This window comes from Pristis pectinata, chromosome 26 (genome assembly GCF_009764475.1).
Source record: "Pristis pectinata isolate sPriPec2 chromosome 26, sPriPec2.1.pri, whole genome shotgun sequence".
NCBI classification, from domain to species: Eukaryota; Metazoa; Chordata; class Chondrichthyes; order Rhinopristiformes; family Pristidae; genus Pristis; species Pristis pectinata.
The window spans coordinates 9,956,029-9,981,291 of record NC_067430.1 but is presented as its reverse complement, the minus strand read 5'-3'; the positions used below and the strand labels follow the sequence as shown (position 1 = coordinate 9,981,291).

The 25,263-nt window shown below is 43.1% G+C and overlaps 1 protein-coding gene across 2 annotated transcripts; it reads left to right on the top strand.

Annotated features, from left to right (window-relative positions):
* Positions 1-13,877: 13,877 nt before the first annotated feature.
* LOC127583333 (claudin-19-like) lies at positions 13,878-25,120 on the top strand. 2 transcript variants are annotated; one of them, XM_052039201.1, is made up of 5 exons: positions 13,878-14,309; positions 15,593-15,757; positions 17,223-17,307; positions 20,936-21,082; positions 24,733-25,117. In XM_052039201.1, exons 1-5 carry the CDS (start codon positions 14,087-14,089, stop codon positions 24,779-24,781), a joined length of 669 nt encoding a protein of 222 aa, XP_051895161.1. In that variant the 5' UTR covers positions 13,878-14,086; the 3' UTR covers positions 24,782-25,117. The 2 variants fall into 2 exon arrangements, with proteins under 2 accessions (XP_051895161.1, XP_051895162.1); XM_052039202.1 differs by having other exon boundaries at positions 13,919-14,309; positions 17,223-17,250; positions 24,733-25,120.
* The last annotated feature ends 143 nt before the right edge of the window (positions 25,121-25,263 follow it).

The following is a 25,263-nucleotide window of genomic DNA, read 5'->3' as shown; positions in this document are numbered from 1 at the left end:
AACCTGCAATGCTCTGAACGTCACAAGATGGACACTCTCCACCCCAGCACTTCCGGAGACTCTGCCTCTGTTGATAAAGCCTAGAATTATGCGTTATTGATTGCTTCCTCCACCTGTCCTGCTACTTACAATGATTTGTGCTCACATACCCTCTACAACCTCAGCTGCTGCACCACTTTTAGAAGAGTATCCTTCATTCTAAATTGTCCTTCTTCATTTTCCTACCAAAATGCATTACCTCACGTTTCTCCTCATTTAACTTCTGCCCAGTACACCAGCCTGTCCACATCCAGTTTCAATCTATTACCATCTTTCTCACAGTTCACAGTATTGCCAAGTTTTGTGTTAATGGCAAAATTAGAAATTACAGCTTGCATCCCCAAGCTGAGGTTATTAACATAGATCACAAAAAGAATGGCCCTAACACCGATCCCCAGAGAATGCCTCCATACACCTTTCTCAAAGACAGAAAACAACTATTCTCCACCATTCCATCTTTTCTACTTATCCAATTTCATATCCATGTTATTATTTTATGCCATGTGCTTCAATTTTCCTGATAGACCTTATAAAAAGCCTCTTGGAAGTCCATGTAAACCCCATGCACTGCATTACCTTCATCAACTCTAACCGCTAGCTTATTAACATATTCTATCAAATGAGTTCAACACAATTTACCCTGAACAAAGCCGTGTCGGCTTACCTTAATTAATCTATTTTCCTTTAGGTGACCATTGATCCTGTCCCATAACAAGTGACACTAATCTTTTCTCATACGATCTTTTTGCCTCTCTTATTTTAAATTTCACTTCCCCTCTGAGTCTTTTGTAATCAGCCTGATTCTGGCAACCTCACACACATCATCAGCAGCCTTTTTGCTTAATCTTCCTCTGCATCTCTCTTGTCATCCAGGGAACCTTGGATTTGTTTGTTCTTCCTCTGCCCCTCGTAAGAATGTTCCTCAACCACACCTGAACCACCTCTTCCTTGAAGGCAGTCCGTTGTCCTGTTACAGTTTTGCCTGTCAACCTTTAGCTCCAATTTACCTGGACAACATTCATTCATCCCATTGAAATTAGCCTTCCTCAAATTAATGATTTTTACTTTGGATTGCTCCACTTCTTTTCTATAGCTAACCTAAATCTTATGATGTTATGATCATCATCTCTTTAATATACTCCTACCAAAACTTAGTACACCCGACCCCATTCACTACAAGCTGTGCGTCCAGCTGCCATGAACTCTGGGGACTCATAGTCCTCACGAAGGTACATTTTATGTATCTTTAGCCTTGCCTTACCTGATGTGTTTTCAGCCGTTAATACTTGCAGAAAATTTCACAAAATCTTGAGGGACACAGATGGGGAAGGAGGAAAGATTAGACCCAAATAAAAATGACTTGCACTATTTCATATTTATTTCCAAATTTCCAAAGTGATGACAGCACTCAATTATGTCGATGTTTTGAATCAGATAATAAAGAAAGAAATTTGTGAAATATTTGTCAATGAATTTCAAGGACCAAAGATACATTCATCAGTCAACAAAATGTTCTGGGGGAGATGAATGGGTAATAATGCCCAGTCCTGCCCAATTCAGGAAATTAAAGCAACTATATTTTGAAAGGGGTCTGAATTCTTCGGTCTACGTGAAACCTGTCGGTACTGGACTAATTAATGAGCGGATTGATTTGTTTCAGTGGCATTAAGCTCAGTATGACTCAGTGATGTTAACAGCTGGATGCTGAATATGCATTCACAAATAATTTTGCCTGCCATTGTAATATTAACCCATTTATAAGGGCAGAGAAAGTAATGAAAGGTATAGCTCCAATATCCTAGTGGGAAACCGGACATGGAGGAAATTTGGCTGAGGGAAACAGCTGCCTTATGGAGCTTTGATTATCCAACCTGTGCGCCCTTGGTATCTCATCATATGGAGCACACAATCACAATTTATTCTTTTTGATACATTATTGTGTTTGTTCACTAATGTGGCACAGTTACATGTTGACATCCTTGTTAATATGCTGCTCTAACAGATATACTGCATTAATATGGAAGTATCACATATTCCTCATATTTGAGTTGGCAGCAGATTCTTTCCCTGTGATGCTTTTTGTGTCCAGAAATCGATCTACCTAAATACATATAGCGATTTGGTCTCTGCAGTTCTCTGTGGTAGAGAATTCCTGAGTGAAGAAGTTTCTCCTCATCTCAGTTATAAATGATTTATCCATATCCTGGTCTTTCTAGACCCTCCAGCCAGTACCAACATGGCCTGCCTGTCAACACCTGTCACAACTTTGTATGTATCAATGAGATCCCTTCTCATTCTTCTAAAGCTGGTGAATGCAGATGTAGTCGACCCAATCTCTCCTCACATCACAGTCCTGCCATCACAGGAGTCAGTCTGGTGAACCTTCATTGCACCCACTTCATGGTCAGTATATCCTTGTGAAGACACCAACACTGCACGCCCCACATTGGATATGGTCTCACCAAGGTCCGGTACAATTTGTTATGTAGCAGACAAATCACTCACAGGAACCTGTTCTCAGATTAACCTGTTATGTGGAACCTCTTACCAAAGGCCTTCTAGAAATGCAAATACTGGTTCTCCTTTACTTATTCCACCAGTTCCATCCTCAAAAACTCCAATAGAATTGCCAAACACAATTTCCCTTTCAGGAATCCACTTTGACTTTGATTGATCCTGTTAATATCTTCTAAGTATGCTGTTATCACATCCTTTGCAATAGATGCTAACATTTTCTGTGCTATTGATGTTAAGGTAGCCAGTCTGTAGTTCCCTGTTTCCTCTCTGCCTCCTTGTTTTAGGTAGTAAAGTTATATTTGCCACTCTCCAATCTTCAGGAATTGTGCAACAGTCTATGGAAGTTGACACATGACAACCAATACATCTACTATTTCCAAGGATGCCTCTTTCAGTGCCCTGGGATACAGATTATCAGGCTCTGGGAGTTTGTTGGCTCTATTGCTATTACTTTCTCCAATGGTATCTGTTAGCTAATGCTAATTTTCTTTAGTTCCTCCTTCCTATTAAACTCTTGCTTTTCCACTGTTACTGGGCATGCATTTATTTGTGTCCTCTTCTGTGAAGACAAAACCAAAGTATTGGCTTAATTGCTCTACCATGTCTGTGTTCCCCGTTATATATTCTCCCATTCTATAGGGCCTCGTCACTGCATTTACTCACAAGTCCATGGTTGGGGGACGAGGGCCCTTTCTCTGCATCTTACACTGGAATTAGAGCAGATCAAAGTGCCTGGGCTGAGAGTAGGAATAGAGTTGTTTAACCTGCCTGAACTCCTTCATTTCAGCATTAACCATGCTGGAATGTTCATTATTAGCATTATTAAGCTATTAGTCAGTCTTAAGAATGTCAGTTATTACCATGTATTAACCTCAGAGATGACTGGAATGACTATTTTATTAACCTGTAATGTGATGCTGACCTTGGGCAAAGTAATAACCAGAAAGTACCATCATTAGCAGGCTATGATTCCACAGTAAAACTACCCTGTAGGACTGTGCAGTGGTCCTCCCCAGGAAAATACAAAGAAAGGCAGCTTAAAAATATGTGTATGTGCGGACCCCTTGGGTGAGGGGTGCTGTTCACAGGCCCCAGAGCTATTTGATCCTTGGTGTCCCCAAGCACCAAGTCTTTGAGATCTCCCGCACTGCGTCCAGGTGCAAGGCACTAGATTTCCTGTCTACAGATAAAGATGGGCAGTGCTTGGTGTGGTACTGCAGCTGTGCAGTCAAGTGGGGATGAAGGCTGTGTTCATACAATGTTTCCTTCAGTCAATACACACTGAAACTTTTTCAGTTCTTTGTTCAGTTCATGAGTCGCCAACTCCTGGAAAGAGACTGGGGTGAGGTGCACGTTGCTCTCTATTAATTAGCCCATGTAGCCATTCTTCATTTGTGCATCCAGTGTATGAGACCTGATGAGAGGATTTGACTCTGGTTAGATCGTCATCCTCACCAATACACTTTCTGTTAATAATCTTCCCTTTATTTCAGGGGCCCGGAAAGCAAGTGCAGCTCTTTCACCAAGGGGCATCTGAGATCAGTTGGAACCCTGACACATTTTTGTCTCCTCACCTGAGGACAGTGAGATCTGATCTGCATGAATCAGTGTTGCATCTATTGGGGAATGTACCACAAGAAGCATTGCATTGAACAACTGGCGCTGACTCAAGAATGTCGGGTTCTGGAGTGGAGGTGAAAAAGGTGAAACAGCTTCCCATTGTCCTGTAGATCTGGCAAATTAATTGAACAAAGAACTCTGAAAGACTTGGAGTGATTCAACTACACACCTGTAATACTGCACCAAGCACTCGCCAGAGAAAGGACTTTGTTATCTGTAGCAAGGAAACCTAGTGCACCTGAATACAACATGAAAGATCTCAAAGACGTCAGTGCATGCCTGGGATGCAATTTGGAGCAATGGAAAAAATTGAGACAGTGTCAGAGCAATGTTATTGTTCTGAAAGGGTGTTGACCACAGACGATATTGCATTACTGAGGACAAAATACTGAGACTGAAATATCGATTTGCAGGATGAAACCTTCCCATAAAATTACATTCCTTGAAGTAACCGACTGTACTGCAAGTCAGGAGAAGCAAGACATGATCTATCTCCAGTCACGTCCCACTGCACACCACAAGATCAGGCAACTCGAACAGCAGCAGCGGCTGCCTGTGTGGAATGTTGAGAGCAGATCCGACAGAAATTTGTAATAAAAACAGAAAGTGCTGGAAACACTCAGCATCTGTAGAAAGAGAAACAGAGAGTTAATGTTTCAGGTTGAAGTCAAAAACATTGGACAGGAGACAACACAAAGAAGCTGATATTTCAGTCAATTGAACAATCTGGAATTACTGGAGGGGTTGTTTCTGCTGTTGCCTTAATGTTGTAGTTTTCACCTTGAACAGGGCATTAATAGCTAACAGTAATGCTATTACTGTTAGTTATTAAAGCTCAGAATGGGGAATTCAAGTCCAGCATTAAGCTAAATGTGCCTGCTTGGTTTTAACCTGAAAATAGAATTGATTGTGTGCCACCCATGGATTGATCGGAATTGGAAACAAGTGTGAAACTTTCTATTCTGCCCATATTTCTGTAGAAAATGTATCTCCAGCCCCCTCCCTCCAATAGACACTTGGGTGTTTCCATGGTCCAACGCCCAATCTGATCTAGAGGGAGGGGTGAGAGTGTCGGACTCACTATTGGTCTCAATGGCCTGGCAAGGGAAAGGAGATAAGACCATTTGGGATTGTGACACAGCAGAAGTCAGGAGAGAGGAAAGGAACTCAGAGCAAAATCTGGAAAACAAAAATTAGGGGCCTGAATCATCAAGAACTCTAAGTAAATTGAAACAGCACATGGGAATTTAATCCACAGATTAAGTTCTAATGTCTGTATTGCTGGTGGTGAAGTTTCAATGAAAACATTAATAATAAATGGCCCCAAGTCATATGACATCAGAATACGTTTGGGAACCTATGTGTTGGTACCCCAAGCCCCTGTGAAATACCACTCCACTTTTCTAATGTGGTTAATAACCCTTTACTGCTTTCTTCACCAAATGCTGGAGAATAAATCAAGCGAATCTCAGAGTACAATATCACTTCTAAATAGGGACATTGAAGTGCCAGACTTACCAAAGTGAGGCCCTCTCAATCTCTGAGCTACAATGATGTTCAATTGAGGTCACCTCTAGCCTATAATTAAGATGATACTTCAGTACTGTTGTGTCACAAGTGCTATTTTTTAGAATGTTAACTGAGGTCATGATCATCCTTTCAAGGAGGTATAAAAGATTCCATGGTACTTTCTGATGAGTAAGAGAGGAGTTTTCCCCAGTGTTGAGGCCTCATTGTATCCATCAACAGAGAGCCCTAAAAAGACATTATATACTCATGGATTTTAGAGCCATTTGTGGGACTTTGTGGAGGGAAACAAAGAGAGGAGGGCATAAAGAGAAATACTAGGAACACTCAGCAGGTCAAGCAGCACCTGTGGAGAGACTGATGAAAGGTCAGGGACCTGAAGTAACTCTCTGGGTAAGAATTTTCTTTTTTCATCTCGCGCCCCCCCCACGCCCCCCCCCCCCCATCTCCTACCAATTACATTGGCTTTTGACCATCTGCTAAGGGAAATACATTCCTCATAATTTTATACAACTCAGTTAAGTATCCCTTCAGCATTCTTCAGAAACGGCAGTGTAGCAGTTAGCATAACGCTATTACAGCGCCAGTGACCTGGGTTCAATTCCCGCCGCTGTCTGTAAGGAGTTTGTACGTTCTCGCCGTGTCTGCGTAGGTTTCCTCCGGGTGCTCCAGTTTCCTCCCACATCCTAAAGACGTACAGGTTAGGAAGTTTTGGGCATGCTATGTTGGTGCCGGAAGCGTGGCAACACTTGCAGGCTGCCCCCAGAACATTCTACGAAAAAGATGCATTTCACTGTGTGTTTCAATGTACATGTGACTAATAAAGAAATCTTATCTTACCTTAATTTTTCTCACAGCTACAATTTTCCAGCCCCTTCAACACCTCCTCTGCACCCTCTCGAATGTGATCTCACCTTTCCTGTGGCGTGGTGACTGAAACTGTAAGCAGTACACAAGCTTTGGACTAATCAGTGTTCTGGAGTCATGGAGTCACACAACATAGAAAAAAGACCTTTGGACAACCAGGTCTGTGCTGATCAGCAACCACTCATTTACAATAGTCTTGCACTGATCCCATTTTATTCTCACCACATTCTCATCAGTTCCACCCAGATTCTACCACTTACCTGCACTCTAGGGGTGATTTACAGTAGTCAATTAACCTCCTGACCCTCACATCTTTGAGATATGGGAGGAAACCCATGGGGTCACAAGGAGAATGTGCAAACTCCACACAGACAGTGCTGGAGGTCGGAATTGAACCTGGGTCACTGGCACAGTGGGGCAGCTGTTCAAATAGCTGCGCCAGTGTATCTCCAACTATTAGTAGTTGTGCCGGCTTTATAATGCTCATGCTGATTTTCATGCCTTTGTATTCTATGCCTCCATTTAAAGAGCCCAAGATACTGTATGTATTTTAATCACTAACTATATCCTGCCACTTTAAATGATCTATGCACATGTACCCCAGATCTCCCTGTTCTTGAGCTCCTTTTAGGTTCGAACCATCTGGTTTATATTGCCTCCCCTTGTTTTTCCAATCAATGTTTTTTCAACTTTAAGTTTCATCTGCTACGTGTCTGCCCATTCCATCAGCTTGTCTATATTTTCATAAAATCCTTACTATCTTCCTCACAGTTCACTCAAGTTTGGTGTTTTCTGCAGCTGTGGAACTATACTGAGGGAAGCAGTAATCCAGGTACCAATCCCTGCTAAATTAGTCCAAGGACCAATATTGTCCCTCATTTCTATTTCCAGGCATTTCATCGTTCTTCTATCTGTGCTGCCACAGACCTTCTTTATTCTATAGCTTTAAATCCAAACAACATGCCTATTTTGTGGCATCTTCAAAAAAAGTTGAGTTTATTGTCATATGCACAGCTCCATGTATGCACAGGTGCAATGAAAAACTTACTTGCAGCAGCATCACAGGCACATAGCATCATGTAAGCAGCATTCACAAGAAAAACATAAATTAAACATAAATTATACACAATTCTTCCAAGAAAGGACACAATTAGAACAACAAAAAACGTCCATTTTAATGCAAAGTGATCATAGTGTTGCTAGACTGTAGTGATCAGGGTTTTCTGGTTGGTTCAAGAACTGAATGGTTGAAGGGAAGTAGCTGTTCTTGAACCAGGTAGTTCAGGATTTCAGGCTTCCTGCCTAATGGTAGCTGCAAAAAGATGGCATGGCCCAGATAGTGGGGATCTTTGATTATAGATATTGTATTCTTGAGGCAGCTCCTCCTGTAGATACTACCAATGGTGGGGAGGAATGTGCCCCTGATGTATTGGGCTGAGTCCACTACTCTCTGCAGCTTCTTACGTTCCTGCACATTAGAATTGTCGTACCAGGCCATGATGCAACCAGTCAGGATACTTTCAACAGTACATCTGTAGAAGTTTGTTAGAGTGTTTGGTGACAAGCTGAACCTCCTCAACCTCCTAAGAAAGTAAAGATGCTGGCGCACTTTCCTTATGATTGCATCTATGCACTGGGCCCAGGACAGATCATTCGATATGATAACACCCAGGAATTTAAAGTCGAGTATCCAGATGCAGAGGGTGATACAGAGGCTTATCAATTGTTTTTAGAAGTCCATCTTCACCACATTAGCCCACATTTTCACACTCTGTTACTTCATCAAAAAAACTCTGGCAAGCTGGCTAAAAATTATTTGCCTTTCATAAATCCATACTAGCTTTCCCTAATTAGTCCACACTTGTCCAAGCACTTGTTAATTCTAATTATCTTTTATAAAATTTTCCCCACTACCAAGGTTAAACCGCAGTTACTGGGTTTATCCCTTCAGCTTTTTTTAAGCAAGATTGTAACATTTGCAATTTTCCTGTCCTTTGGCGCCACTCCCGAACCTCTTCATGTTTGGCAAGTGACAGTCAGGGCCACTGCAACTTCACAAATCAGCCTCTCTTGATTTACTTATCTAAACCATTCATGATCTTCTCCATCCTAAACAAATTTCCACATAATCCTTTTTTTTCCCAAGGAGAACAATCCCATCTCTTCCAGTCTAACCTTACGACCGAAATCTCTCATACCTGGGTCCATTCTGGTAAATCTTCGCTGCACTCTCTTTCAGACCTTTACATCCTATAATAGGTTGATAGCATTAAACCAAAGTGATTTCTTTAAAATGTTCACGTTTGGTACTGTCTGGGTTTAGGTGAGAATAAATTGATCTTCAAGTGGTCGGGGATGGAATGGGTCAGACCTGGACCGGACTATTGATGTGGTGCTGTCTCATTTGCGAAGAATACAAGAAATAGGAGGGAGATGAGTCATTAAACAGGGTTTAACTCCTTATTGGTACTGGTGACGTGGAGTATAGAGCAGTACAGCACAGGAACAGGCCCTTCAGCCCACCATGTCTATGCCGACCATGCTGCCAATCTAACTAATCCCAACTGCCTGCAAATGGTCCGTATCCCTCCATTCCCTGCCTGTTCATGTGCCTGTCTAAATGCCTCTTACACATCAGCGTAACACTATTACAGCGCCAGCGACCTGGGTTCAATTCCAGCTGCTGTCTGTAAGGAGTTTGTACATTCTCCCTGTGTCTGCGTGAGTTTCCTCTGGGTGCTCCGGTTTCCTCCCACATTCCAAAGACGTACGGGTTAGGAAGTTGTGGGCATGTTATGTTGGTGCCAGAAGCGTGGCGACACTTGCGGGCTGCCCCCGGAACACTCTACGCGAAAGATGCATTTCACTGTGTGTTTCGATGTACATGTAACTAATAAAGAGATCTTATCTTATACCTGCTTCCACCATCTCCCCTAGCAGCGTATTCCAGGCACCTACCACTCTGTGTAAAAAAAACCTGCCTCGTGAATCTCCTTTCCCCCCTCTCACCTTAAATTTCTGCCCTCCAGTATTTGACATTTCCACCCTGAGCAAAAAAAAGATTCTGACTGTCTATCCTGTCTATGTCTGTCATAATATTATAATTTTCTATCAGGTCTCTCCTCAGCATCCGATGCTTCAGAGGAAACAACCTGAGTTTGTCCAATCTCTCCTTATAGCTAATACTCTCTGATCCAGGCAACATCCTCTTCTGTACTTTCTCCAAAGCCTCCACATTGTTCTTGTATTGGTTTATTTTTGTCACCTGTACTGAGATACAGTGGAAAGCTTTTGTTATCCAGACAGATCATGCCATACATGATTTTGCCAGATCACAATGTACTCATAAGGTGGTAAAAAGAAAACAGACCAACTCTGGTGCAGCACAAGGACCAGGGATCACATGAAAAGTTAGGACTTAGGGACCCTAAGTCTGGAACTCAGAGAGCAAAGACGAGTTTAACCAAGACTGATCACCTTGTGTATTAATGGGCAGTATACAGTGTAAGTTGCTAAGTGCCTGTACTTTGTTTTTGCAATTAAGAGTTTGAATAAGGCTAAGTCTACCTTTCCCCAGTTGTCAATGGTGTGATTTTAGTACAAATGTAGACAAGGTTGAGAGGGTCATGGGAAGCTCAGCAAAGATTCAGAAGGGAGAAGATCAGAACTGGAAATGGAAAGCAGAAAATTAACGTAAGGATTTAAACAGCAGATAAAATAAAAGTCAGAGAAGAATCAGAATCAGAATTACTACCACTGAGCTATATGACATGAAATATGTTGCTTTGCAGCGGCAGTACAGTGCAAAGACATAAAATGACAATAAATTACAAAATTAAATAAACAGCGCAAAAAAAGGAACAACGAGGTAGTGTTCATGGGTTCATGGACCGTTCAGAAATCAGAATCGGAGAGGAAGAAGCTGTTCCCGAATTGGTGAGTGTGGGTCTTCAAGGCTCCTGTACCTCCTCCCCGATGGTAATAACGAGAAGAGGGCATGTCCCGGATGGTGAGGGTTCTTAGTGACGGATGCCGCCTTCTTGAGGCGCCGCCTCTTGAAGATGTCCTTGATGGTGGTGACAGTTGTGCCTGTGATAGAGCTGGCTGAGTCCACAACCCTCTACAATCCTGAAAGAAGCTTGTCTGTGCTACACGGCGGTGTGCTAAATGTAATTTTTGCAAATAAGCTGAGAGCACTGATAGACATGTGGAAGTATGACATTATACATGATTGAAGGGCTGGACTGGAGGCTTAACATTAATACTAACAAGGTTTTCAGCTGAGATAGAGAGAAAGAAAGAGAATTAACAGTTCAGGACCCTTCATGGGAACGGAGTGTTCTGTTTTTATATCAGATGAAGCTTTACGTGTTGAACTAGAGAACAACAAGGAGGCAGTTACACCATTGGGAGTGTACTATAGACATCCGAACACTTCAAGGGGGGATTGAAGAACAAATATGCAAGCAAATTTCTAATGTACAAACACACCAAGGAAGTAACAGTACGGGGTTTTGATTACGACAACGTTAACAGAGAAAAAGGCGTAGAGGGTACAGACTTTCTAAATTGCATTCAGGAAAATTCTTTTCAGTCAATTTGTAGAAAGGAAGCAATCCAGGATTTAGTTTTAGGGAATGAAACAGGCAGATGGAAGGAATGTCATGAGAGAGTAGTTTTGTGGTAGTAATCATAATTGAGTTAGATTTAGCATAGGTACAGCAAGGGACAGAGATGAAATAGGAATAACGATTCTAAAGAGGGGTAAGGCCAATTTTACCAGACCGCAAGGCGATTTAGTGGACAGGAAACAGCTTCATGAAGACAAACCAGTCCTCGCGCAATGGGAAGTATTTAAGAAGGTGATTTAGGAGTTACAGGGTAAACATGTTTCTACAAATAGAAAGGGTGGGACTGCCAAATCTTGGGACTGCCAAATCTTGAGCCTGCTGGATAACAAGGTGGATACTGGATAAGATAAGGAAAGAAAGAGAAGCTTCTGTCTGACACTGAGTGCTTCAGACAGCAGAAAGCCCGAAAGAATGTAGACAGTGGAGGAGTGAAGTTAGGAGGGAATTTAGAAAAGTACAGAAAGGGCATGGAGACATATAGGCAGGTAAAATCAAAGAAAATCCACAGTTTTGTATATAAGGTACAGAAGGATAACTAAGAGAAGAACAGGGCCAGTTAGGGACCAAAAAAATTAACTTGTGCATGGAAGTGGAGAATCTTGGTAGGTGATACAAAAATTAGCCAAATGGTTGACAATGAGGCCTTAGACTGGATCAGATGGACAGAGAAATGGCAAATAAAACTTAATCTGAAGAAGTGTGCAGGTCAATAAGGTTATTGAAAAGACATACAGAATGTTGTCCCTTATTAGCTGGAGCATAGAATATAAAAGCAAGGCGGTAATGCCGGAACAAAATACAACAAAGGCAGTGGTTAGCACTGCTGTCTCACAGTTCCAGAGACCCAGGTTCAATCCCGACCTTGGATGCTGTCTGTGTGGAATTTCCCAGGACTAGGTGGGTTTCCACCAGGTGCTCTGATCCTCTCCTACAGGCCAAACATGCAGATTGGTAAGTAATTCGTCCCCTGTAAATTGCCCCAAGTGAAGATGAGTGGCAAGAGAATAAGGTGGTGGTAATGGGGGTGAGTGGAGTCACTGAAACAAAGATCCAAGCAGCATCTGATGTGAGAAGCAGTTATTATAGAGAGAAAATTGCTATCAGCAGGTTTATTTTATTCAGCAAGTGAATGGAGACACAAGAGACTTCGGATGCTGAGATCTGCAGCAACAAACAAACTGCTGGAGGAACTCAACAGGTCGAGCAGCATCTGTGGGGGGAGAGGGACAGAGATAGTCAATGTTTCAGGTCGAGACCCTGCATCAAGACTGAGATCAGCAGAGGATATTTGATTACGGTCAGAGGAAGTTATGTTGATGCTGGCAGTTAAATGATGAATGCATTGTTTCATTATAGCTATTCGGTCTCAAAAATGATATCTGTGCCACATAAAGGGTTACAGAATAGTGAGCAGAGTTATGCAAGGTTTCTGAAGAGTAACTTATAATCAGTCCAGCCCTCCGTGCTCTATACTGAGTTAGTCAACTTCATTCAGAGTAGGAGTTAAAATGCAACAATTGACCTCAGCATTGGAAGGGGGAAGTGTTGCGATGGCAATTGGAGATGAAAAGATCAAGAGAGGGTAGAAGGCATGAAGGTGTCCAAGAGGAAGGGGAGCATAGGAGATGAGAGGAGGGGTCATCATTTGGGGGAGGGTGAGGACTCATAGAGTCATACAGCACAGAAACAGACCCTTCAGTCCAACTCATTCATGCCAACCAAGGTGCCACCTAAGATAGTCTTATTTCCCTGCATTTGGCCCATATCCCTCTAAACCTTTCCTATCCATGTACCTGTCCAAATGTCTTTTAAATTTCATTATTGTACCTGCCTCAACTACTTTCTCTGGCAGCTCGTTCCACATAAGTACCACCCTCTGGTAAAGAAGTTGCCCTTCAGGTCCCTTTTAAATCTTTCCCCTCTCACCTTAAACCTATGCCCTCTAGTTATTTCCATTCACCCTATCTATACCCCTGATGATTTTATACACAAGGTCTTCTATTTTCCAAGAATAAAGTACAAGCCGCCCTGACCTATAACTCAGGCCCTCGAGTGCTGGCAACATGCTCATAAATCTTCTCTGCACTCTTTCCAGCTTAATGACGTCTTTCCTATAATGGGGTGTCCAAAACTGTACAGAAAGCTCCAAGTGCGGTCTTACCAACATCCTTGCCAAAGGAATAGGCGCGGAGGTGGAGGTAATGGAACATAAAGGTTGGGGGGGGGGAAGAGGCCGAAAAGGGGTGTCCAAAACCAAGGGGGTGACCTCTGCATCATCAGATCTGACCAAGAGCCTCCAATCTGAAACCTCACTCTCCACTGATGCTGCACCACCTGTTGCCAATTTCCAACGTTTTCTGCTTAACAGTTCAGATTCCCGGTGTCTGCAAATTTTTTGGGTTCCAGAAAAGGTTGGTAAGCTTGGCGCCTTTGGGAAAGAGCGGGTAAAAGAAGGAAACGTTGCTAAACATTTCAAACCAATGCAATCAGACACAGACTGAGGAGACACTTGGACCAATTATAACATGCATGTTGACTCCGGGTACTGTGTGGGGCTTGATTCTTGTTGTCAGCCCAGTTCATTAGTTCCATATCTCCTGGAGGGAGTTGCTGATTTGCAGGGAGAACCAATCGCCTTTGGCCGGCTTTGTCTGCTTTCAACACGTCAAGTTCTCTGTTGGTGAGAAATTTATTACTTTGCGCCTGTGTTTGCAAACTGCTGTTTGCCATAATCCAGGACAAATCCCGTTATCAGTCTCTGGGGCATTAACACCATTGCCTATCCCTGAGAAGACCCCGTACAGGCGGGGGGAATTTTCCCTTGACTGGGATTTGAACGGGAACTGGGAAGAGGAAATAATTCGGGCAGAGGGTTGGAACTCGCGATGGCTAATTCGGGGTTTCAGCTGCTGGGGTATTTCTTAGCGCTGGGAGGCTGGGTCGGGATTATTTCCACCACCGCGCTACCTCAGTGGAAACAGTCTTCCTACACGGGGGACGCGATAATCACCGCGGTGGGACTGTACGAGGGTCTGTGGATGTCCTGCGCTTCCCAAAGCACCGGGCAAGTTCAATGCAAAGTCTACGACTCCCTGTTGCTGTTGGAAGGTATGAAATGAAGCTTTGCGCCTTCGCTGGAACGGCTGTGTGTGTGTGGTGTTAAATTGTGATGGATTGATTTAGCATCGGCATTGTTTTGATGTCCTGTATTATCTGGTAAACGGGGTTAGATTTAAAATTAACTGTAAATACCTTCTGCAAAAAAATAGTTTCAAACATTGTTGTACAAAGTGGATCATCATGGATAACGCTGACTTTGATTTACTTAATTTGATTGCAAAAGCGTAAAAAAACGTGGTTTTTTTATTAGTTTACAAATTCAGAACAGGGATTAACACATTAAACCAATTGTATCTTCATCGCCAGCACTGTGTTCTGCATGAGCTTCCTGGAGAAAAATCTGTCAAGGAAAAATCATTTAGGGGGATGTTATTGTCATTTTCTTTGAAAACTTTCATTTACTAGGTGTAAAAGAGTGGAGAGGGTGGGAAAAGGCTGTTTGACACTCGGCCAAGGACCATCTACTGGGGGGTAAGGAAGAGTGATCTAGCTTTTCAATTGGTTTAGGATGAGGGTTCCCTGAGGTGTGGTGGCCAATGGCGAGAGTGGGAGAGGGAATGGTGGGTTGGAAGGTGTGATGAAACCTCCAGGAATAAATGCAACCAAGGTCAAGCAATCCCTTGAGAGCTGGAGAAATGTGAGCAGAGGTTATTGGGATGATGGTGTCCATGGGGCAGAGTAACCTTCTCAATTGCCTCAAATTTTCTTGATTTGTGATAGGCAGGTAGTTTTCTCCATCCATTTCCCTCCACAGATGCTGCCTGACCTGCTGAATACATACAGCAGTTTGTTTTTTTTTGGGGTAGTTTCCTCTAACCTGTTAATGGGTTACCTCCAGTGATGTACAATTGTCATCTGAGCAGTACAATTGCTGCCCCAACCTTTCACACTCGCCAAACACCTATACAGTTGAGGAGATTATCAAATTAATCCACAGAGAAACACATTCTGAATTTTCAAACACTGAATATATAAAAATACCATACCCAACAATTTTTGAAATCTGGATTTAATGTTACTTTTCTGAAAGTGTTCAAAGGGGAAATCTTATCATTGATACAAAGTTATTGATCGGAAAATAGCAGACGTATTTTTGTGTATTGAAAGTTTTCTTGTGAAGGGATTAATGGTTCTTTTCATCTGTTCTGTGAATTGGAATGGTGATATTGCTTTGTGCTGAATGAATCTAAAAGAGCCCTGATCCAGCTGTACTGGACTAAATGCTTCATTGTTTCTTAGTTCCCTCTTCTGTATCTTTCTCCCACTTCCAGCTCACATCCAGGCATCCCGGGCCCTGATGATTGTTTCCGTTGTCTTCGGATTTATCGGCATCATTGTCAGTGTGGTCGGAATGAAGTGCACAAAAGTAGGAGACAATAACCCCCTCACCAAGAGCAGGATTGCAATCTCAGGAGGGGTCCTTTTTCTCATGGCTGGTCAGTTTAAAGTTTATTTTTTTTATTATGTATGTAGTCCATTTTTTTTAAAAAAAAGGAATACTTTTCACAAAATACTAATTGTGTTGAAGTTGTAGCAGTAGTTTGGACTATGCTGGCTTTTTCTATAACTGTTATAATGCCTTCAATATTTTCCCAACCTTACTGCATCACTGGACTTAATAACTTTAGCCATGTGAATTGCTAAAGTCTGATTATCTTGGGATCAAATCAATTGTTGGGGCAGTCCCCACTGCTCCTCTCTTATTCATTAAAAACTCCGAACTGTCACTCCTGCTGCAGTTGCTTCTTCTCTGCCTCATCACGGCATTCTGTATTTATCGTGTTTCAGGACTTCAAAAGTCAGGCACTCCCTTAATCTCTCCTACAGTCTTGTGGATTTTTAAAACCCATGCGTGGAGTCATTTTAAAATGACTTGATTTATCTTATTATCTTCTTCACTCTTTAGGACTATGATGATTCCTGCATCATGCAGGGTTAATCCTTCACCTGGATTTCTTATTGTAAGCTGAGTTTGCCCACATCTATACATATTATTGGTGCTGTTATTATTTAAAGCCGTTGAATACCATTTGTTACTAATGAACTATTGAGAAAGTACTGTGAGCTAATAATGTTGTCAAAGACAAGATGTATCTTCCCATTTCCACCAAAGTGTTCCCATGAAGTTTTAATAACTGATCCCACTGTAGGGCACTGTCCTTCAGTACTTCCATTCTTGCCCCATTATTACTCTCCACAAACGAGCACTGAACATCATTGTTAGCAGCCTATTCCAATGCAAGAGAGTAAAATAAAAGGACAACGTGATGGGGATTCTCAAACAGATTAAACAGCATCCGTGGAGAGTCAATGTTTAAAGTTGGTGAACTTTCTTCAAAATCTACTGTTCTAATGAGAAGGGTTGTCGGACCTCCAACATGAACTCAATATCCCCATCCACAGATGCTGCCTGACCCTCTGAGTATCTCCAGCATTGCATTTTCATTTCAGATTTGCAGCAGCTGCAGTACATTGCTTTTGTAAGAGGTTAAGGTTGAGGTCCATTTATTGAGATGTTTCCGGCTGGTGTTTCTGTATGCGGGTTGGGGTTTAATTGGATCCCCACCCCCCTCCCCCCCACCCCCCCATCCCTCTTCCTATCCCAGGATGACAGAGATCAGTTTTGGTGCTCCCACCGCTTAAGCTGTGTTTGGAGAGCTCAGCGAAAATTGAACCTGGGAACGCAGTGGTCTGTACACTTCATCAGATTCATTGAGATATGTTTCCAGTTAGGATGCCTGAAGGTGAGAAAGGTTATGTAAGTGAGGTACTTGTTTCACCTGCTCTGGCATCTTTAATCGTGAGAAGCCAGACTGCAGTTTGCCAATTCACGTCTTTACTGTTGACTTGAAGCTTTACTGAAAACTGATCCTTGACTCCTGTCTGTTGTTTGTCCCACAGGACTCTGCACCCTGGTGGCAGTATCTTGGTATGCAACAAATGTTTCAAATGAGTTCTTTGACCCTTTAACACCAGTCAATGCCAGGTAAAAAGCACAGAGACAAGAATGGGCCAGTGATTGTATAGATCGATCATCCAACTACAGAAACACGAGCAGAAAATCAATATTAAGACAATATCGACACAACTTAGCCCAAATCTTGGGGACTACAAGTCTCCACTCTTTTCCTCCTGGATCAACTGATTGATGTTGGTGTATGGGTTTCCAGCAATGACTGTCAGTAAGCCATTTACTGATGGGGGTTGGGGGTGTGGTGTGCATCGTCATTATCTAAATATGATCACTGTCCATCAGGAAGTGTCCATTACAATTGCCAGCTTTAGTGGGACTTCTCCCTGGAGTTTTCCCCACATGACTTGGCTGCTCTATCTGCCTCACTTCATCAGCCTTTGCCCCATCTCCAATACCTCCATAAATAATGAACTCAGTTGTTCAAAGAAAGTGAAATAAGATTCACAAATAATTTATTGATGGTTTTTCGGCATGTTTCCCTATCGATATCGCTGTGATGGTAGTCACCGTTGACATCCATGTATTGAATCTTATGTGATTACCTTTCTTGACTTGTCTGTAATTTTTTGATAACTTGACCACACCACCCTCCAACAATATCTGGCTGGGTGGAATTACATTCACCTTGTTCAAGTCTTATCCATCCAACCAGAACCAAAGAACCAGTAGCAATGGCTTCCCTGTGGTTGTTCTTTGATCTGATGCCAATTCTCATTGATGTCATGCCCTTAAGGAATGTTGGTTGAAAACATAGCAGTGATTCCTTTGCACTTTGATGACACACAGCTTTACCTAACATCATCTATCTTGACCCCTCTACTTTCTGTAAATTGACAGATCACTTGTCTGACATTCAGTACTGGATAAGCAGATATTTCGTCTAAATATTGGGAAGACTAAAGCAATCATCTTTGGTCCGAGTGTCAAACTCTGTTCCAAGCTATCATCTCCATCCCTTTCCCTGGCATCAGTCTGAAGCTGAACCAGACTGTTTCCAATCTGGAGTTCAGGTTTCGACCTTACACATGTTCCGTCACTACGGCTGCTCACCCACATTCAGGCCTTGCCCAGGCTCATCTGTTGCTGAAACCTCATCCACTTCTTTGTTGACTCTAGGTTTAACCATTCCAATCCAAGCAAGTGTTCCGCTCTCTGTAAACCTAAGGTTATCCAAAACTTCATTACCTCTGTCCCAATTCATCCCATTCACCCATCACCCCTGTGTTTCTGGTTTGGTGATTCTATGAAGAGGCCAAAGAAAATAAGTTTTTGTTAACTTATCTTTAATCCTTGGAGACTGTATGTTGTCCGAGGTAACTGTTTCTGCCAAACGGTCAATGTCCAGGGGGATTAGAACCTGAGTGAATGATGCTAAATTCTGGCTCAGAAACCATTCCTGCTGGAGTGTGTCGTTGTGTAGACGGCAGCTGAGAGCAACAGGGATATAACCACCATCCGACTCTCTCCCCCAACTTGGAAACGCACCACACTCTGTCCTGTTTCAGTCCGATTCTGCAGCCTCTCTCAACTCTTCTTCCATTATATTGATAAATATATTAGCATTGATCCTGCAGTCACATATAACTCAAAAATGCCATTACCTCTGCTGCCAATTTCCACCCTGCTCTCACTGCCCCCTGCTCCGTAAATGACTCTTTCTTTCCCCTTGTTGACATCTCTATTGCTACCTCAGAGGCAGGTTAGTGACCAGTATCCATTATAAACCCATCAACTCCCAAAGCTACCTTAACTAAATCTCCTCTCACCCTGCCTCTTTACTCCATTCTTGGTACCTCTATCAGATCTGCTCTCATGACGAGATTTTCTACACCAGTGCCTTTAAAGTGTCTTCCTTTTTCTTTAACTATGGCTTCCCCTCTACTTAGTCGACAGGATTCTCAGCTACATCTCTATTTCCTGCACTTTCTGTTCTTATCCCTTCTCCTCCCAGCCAGAACAGGGATAGGGTTCCCCTTGTCCTCACCTTCCAACATACACAATCAATGGATCATCCTCCATAATTCCTGCCGCCTTCCATGGGATTCCATTGCCAGACATACCTTCCATCGCCCTTTCATCATTCCAAAGGGATGTTCCCTCTACAATTCTCTGGCCTACTTTTCCATCTCCACTGAACACTCCCCTTCTCAAGGCACTTCCCCATGGAATTCCACAGGAGATGTAACGCCTTTCAGCTCTTTCCTTCCCACCATTCAGAAACCCAAGCAGTCCTTCCAGGTGAAGCAGTGATTCACTTGTACTTTGTCCAGCCCATTGTGTACTGCACTCGATGCTCATGATGTGGTCTCCTCCACACTGGAGAAGACGAACCCCGATTAGATGCCTGTTTTGCAGAACGTCTCTGTTCAGTTCACAAGGGTGACCCTGAGCTTCTGGTCACCTACTACCTCCAGTCCCATTTCACTCTGACTCTGTGATCTCCTACACTAGTCGAGCAATGCCCGGTGTAAGCTCAAGCAACAGTGCCTCATCTTTTGTCTGGGGACATTGCAGCTCAGCATTGCTTTCAATAATTTAAGTAACCACCCCATTTTCCCTATTCACGGACGTATTAGTTTATTATTGTCACTTGTACCGAGGTACAGTGAAAAGCTTATCTTACAAACCGATCGTACAGGTCAATTCATTACACAGTGCAGTTACATTGAGTTAGTGTATTGATGTAGTACAGGTAAAAACAGTACAGAGTAAAGTGTCACAGCTACAGAGAAAGTGCAGTGCAATAAGGTGCAAGGTCGCTGTACCATTCAACTTCACTATGTCCTTTTCTTCTCTTGTCTGTCGCAAGCTGCCAAATTTTAAACTAGTTGTTACCTTGACAATGTTGGTCAGCACTGTTTCCCAAACATTGCCTCTGCTCTCTATCCCCGCCCCTCTCTGCAACTTAAAACATGCTTCTTTTCTCACCACTCCCAGCCACTAACCAAAACTGCAATTTGTTTAGCATTCAGATTTTTTTTTTAATTATTATATTTTAGAACATAGAACAGTACAGCATAGAGCAGGCCCTTCAGCCCGCAATGTTATGCTGACATAGCTAATCCCTCCTACCTGCAGATTGCCCATATCCCTCCATTTTCCTCTCATTCATGTGCCCATCCAAGCCCCTTTAAAAGCCCCCAATGAATTTGCCTCCACCACCCTATCAGGCAATGCATTTCAGGCATCCACCACTCTTTGAGTAAAAAGCTTACCCCTCATGTCTCTTCTGAACCTACACCCTCTCACCTTAAATGCATGCCCTCTGGTATTGGATCACTCAATAATGGGAAAAAGATATTGCTTGTCCACCCTGTCTATACCCCTCATAATTTTATACACTTCCAACAGATCACCCCTCAGCCTCTGCCACTCCTGAGAAAAGAACCCAAGTTTGTCCAGCCTCTCCTGATAGCACGTGACCTCTAATCCAGGCAGCATCCTCGTAAATCTCCTCTGCACCCTCTCTAAAGCCTCGATATCCTTCCTATAGTGAGGTGACCGGAATTGCACGCTATACTCTAAATGCAGCCTAACCAGAGTTTAAAAGCAGAACAGAAGGATATTTAGGCTTTGAATGTTTGCTTTTCTGCAAGAATGATATTTTCTTGACTGACCACTTACCCATTGATACTTGCAGGTACGAGTTTGGATCGGCCCTGTTTGTAGGATGGGCATCGGCGAGCCTCACTATCCTGGGAGGATCCTTCCTCTGCTGCTCCTGTCCAAACGAAGAAAGAAGGAGCCAGTCGTACTACAGATCATCTCAACTATCCACAGCCAAAGAGTAGGTTTGAACCAGAATTTGTGTAAGAATAGATGTCCCATTAAAGCAAGGATTGCTAATCTTTCAGCATTGACCTGGAATAGCAAGGAAAAGTTATTGACAAGACAGAGACACAAGGGATTCTGCAGATGCTGGAATGTGGAGCAACACACACAAAATGCTGGAGGAACTCAGCAGGTCAGGCAGCATCCATGGAGGGAAATAAACAGTTGGCGTTTCGGGTCGAGACCCTTCATCAGGACTGGAAAGGAAGAGGGCAGAAGCCAGAGTAAGAAGGTTGGGGGATGGGGAGGAGCATGAGCTGGCAGGTGATAGGTGAGTCCAGGTGAGAGGGGGAAGGTAGGTGGGTGGGGAGGACGGATCAAAGGGAGTGATGTAAGAAGCTGAGAGGTGATTGGTAGAAGAGGCAAAGGGCTGAAGAAGAAGGAATCCGGTAGGAGAGAACAGTAGACCATGGAATAAAGGGAAGGAGATGGGAAATAGATAGGCAGGTCATGAGGGCAGGGGAGGGGGAAGGGAAGAGGGGAGGGGGAAGGGAAGAGGGGAGGAGGAAGGGAAGAGGTGAGGGAGCCACAAGAATGAGGGAAAACAAAGGGGGAAGGGGAAAAAAGGAAAAAAAAAGGTGGGGGGAAGGGGAGGGGTTACCGGAAGTTAGAGAAATCGATGTTGAGGCCGTCGGGTTGGAGACTCCCAAGGCGGAATATGAGGTATAATAGAGGCGTTTGTGATAATTTACCAAAATTCTCTGGACTCTGGGCAGGTCCCAGCAGATTGGAAGACAGCGAATATCATGGCACTGTTTAAAAAAGGATGTAGGCAAAAGGCAGGTAACTATAGGCCAGTTAGCTTAACATCTGTAGTTGGAAAAATGCTTGAAGCTATCATTAAGGAAAAAATAGCGAGACATCTGGATAGAAGTGGTTCCATCGGGCAGACACAGCATGGATTCAGGAAGGGCAGGTCCTCTTTGACAAATGTACTGGAGTTCTTTGAAGATATAATGAGTGCAGTGGATAGAGGGGAACAGGTGGATGTTGTATCCTTGGATTTCCAGAAGGTGATCGATAAGGTGCCACATAAAAGACTTATCCATAAGATAAGGATGCATGGAGTTGGGGGTAATGTATTAGCATGGATAGAGGATTGGTTAACCAATAGAAGGCAGAGAGTTGAGATAAATGGTGTTTCTCTGGTTGGCAACCAGTGGTGAGCGGGGTGCTGCAGGGGTCGGTGCTGGGCCTGCAGCTGTTCACAATATACATTAACGATTTGGAATACAGGACCGAGTGTAACGTATCTAAATTTGCTGATGACACTAAATTGAGTGGAAAAGCAAATTGTGCAGAGGATACGGAGAGTCTGCAGAGAGATATCGATAGGTTAAGTGAGTGGGCAAGGGTCTGGCAGATGGAGTACAATGTTGGTAAATGCGAGGTCATCCACTTTGGAAGGAAAAGTAGATCAGGTTATTATTTAAATGTTGAAAGATTGCAACAGAGGGACTTGGGAGTGCTTGTGCATGAATCACAAAAGGTTGGTTTTCAGGTTCAACAGGTTATCAAGAAGGCAAATGGAATGTTGGCCTTCATTGCTAGAGGGATTGAATTTAAGAGCAGGGAGGTTATGCTGCAACTGTACAGGGTACTGGTGAGGCCGCACCTGGAGTACTACGTGCAGTTTTGGTCTCCTTACTTGAGGAAAGATATACTGGCTTTGGAGGCGGTGCAGAGAAGGTTCACCAGGTTGATTCTGGAGATAAGGGTATGAGGAGAGATTGAGTCACCTGGGACAATACTCACTGGAATTCAGAAGAATGGGAGGGGATCTTATAGAAATATATAAAATTATGAAAGGGACAGATAAGATAGAGGCAGGAAGGTTCTTTTCACTGGTAGGTGAGACTAGAACTAGGGGACATGGCCTCAAGATTCGGGGGAATAGACTTAGGATTGAGATGAGGAGGAACTGCTTTTCCCAGAGAGTAGTGAATCTGTGAAATTCTCTGCCCAGGGAAGCAGTAGAGGCTACCCCATTAAGTATAGTTAAGACACAGTTGGATAGATTTTTGCATAGTAGGGGAATTAAGGGTTATGGGGAAAAGGCAGGTAGGTGGATCTGAGTCCACAGCCAGATCAGCCATGATCTTATTGAATGGCGGAGCAGGCTCGACGGGCCGGATGGCTCCTGCTGCTATTTCTTATGTTCTTATTTGACCACAGGTGTGAGAAGCGGCAGGGCAGTCAGAGGCTAAAGTCCAAGTGAGGAAGCATCAATCCAAATTGCCAAATCAAATCTCACGACAGAAGTAGTTAGATAATTGTTACATTCCTATCTTTATACCTTGCAAATTTTCACAGAGGCTCACAGCATGGAAACAGGCCCTTCGGCCCACCAAATCCATGCTGACCCTCAACCACCCACTTACACTAATCCTACACTGATCTCTTTTGTTTTCTCTACCCTCATTCCCATCGACTCCTCACAGATTCTGCCACTACCTATGCACTCAGGGTAATTCATAGTGGCCAATCAACTTACCAAGCCGCACGTCTTTGGGATGTGGGAGGAAACCAGAGCACCCGGAGAAAACTCACACGGTCACAGGGAGAACGTGCGAGGGGAACTCAGGGCTACTGGGCTCCCGGACGTTCAGAAATTGCTCTCTGTGTGGAACATGTGTAGAAGCTGTTGTTAAATATTGTAAAATGGAGTTATATTGTTGCTCTGGATTCAACTCCCACCGAGGCAGTTTGCGAAACTGTGTGGTTTTTAACAAATAATCTGTCATTAACAAAACTAGTAACAGTCAAGGTGGCGAAGAGGCTATTAAGTTGTTTTTAAAACCTCACTAATACCTAATGGGGGACTTGCAGATGTCACCCTTCTGGTCTGTAGGTGTCCGTAGGCCTTGCAGTTATTGGGAATGAGGTTTTGCTGTTGGATCTGCCAGCTACGGCCATCTCCTGAAAATGAATATATTAATAAAAAGTGCCTCAGAATGTACCCACCGAGCCTGTAATCATTGCTACCAATGGATGCACAGTACCAATGGGCAGGCATGGTAGTATAGCGGTTAGTACAACGTTATTACAGTGCCAGCGATCTGGGTTCATTTCCTGCTGCCGTCTGTAAGGAGCTTGTACAACCTCCCTGTGTCTACGTAGGTTTCCTCCGGGTGCTGTGGTTTCCTCCCACATTCCAAAGACGTACGGGTTAGGAAGTTGTGGGCATGCTATGTTGGCGCCAGAAGTGTGGCGATGCTTGTGGGTTGCCTCCAGAACACTCTACACAAAAGGTGCATTTCACTGTGTGTTTCAATGTACATGTGACTAATAAAGAAATATTATCTTGTCTTATGCAGTGGATAAAGTAGGCACCAAATAAAATGTAACCTAATCTCATTCAAGTATAGGAATGGCCTAAGAAAGAATTTGAGCGTGCAAATTATTATCCCATTCATGGTATAATTAAATGTCACAGGAAGCAGACTATTTGGTCTATCAGTCCTACACTGGTTGAGGATGTTGGTGCCATAAGGCTTACTGTGCACATTGCTGAGTGCTTCTGATTAGAATTTACAGTGTTAAGGGTGTATGATCAAAGAGTTTATACACGTTACCAAAGTTCTGCTTTTTTCTTTTAAATTACAGGTCAAATTTAAAGAAAACAACATCTGTCAAGGGGGAGCAGTACTTGTAGCAAGTCAGTCCTGTGGGATTTCAAAACAATATCATAAATCTTGCTGATGTGAAGGATTCAGTCAATGGCAAAACAAAAAGTAATTTTAAAGCTCTGTGCCTTTACTAAGAAGGTACTTGGAGCTTTAGGCAATGTACAGGGCACTGGGTAGCCCAGTCTTTGTTCCTCTTGCTTATATACAGGTCTGGAATTAGAACTCACATACACTCTCTGGTTATCTGTGCTTTAAGGAAACTGAATTTTCATGTATACATAAACCTGTTTATTCACTCGTTGTACTGGATTGAGGAAGGTAAGGTCCTTTAATAAAAAACAATGAAATGTATCTCAGTGTCATTTGAAGTCAGAAATTAAAACAACAAAATTGCATTTATGTAGAACCATTCATTCTCAGTGCATCTCAATGTGCATCACAGCAAATTAATTGCTTTGGAGTAGTTGTGGATGCAAAAGTGGTTGCTCTATTGTGCAGTCATATCCCA

Excerpts from the sequence above, each read along its gene's own strand:
- LOC127583333 (XM_052039201.1), top strand. The coding sequence starts at position 14,087 with ATGGCTAATTCGGGGTTTCAGCTGCTGGGGTATTTCTTAGCGCTGGGA. Across the intron at positions 14,310-15,592 it reads CTCCCTGTTGCTGTTGGAAG|CTCACATCCAGGCATCCCGG; the intron begins GTATGAAATGAA and ends TCCCACTTCCAG. Across the intron at positions 21,083-24,732 it reads CAACTATCCACAGCCAAAGA|GTCAAATTTAAAGAAAACAA; the intron begins GTAGGTTTGAAC and ends TTTAAATTACAG.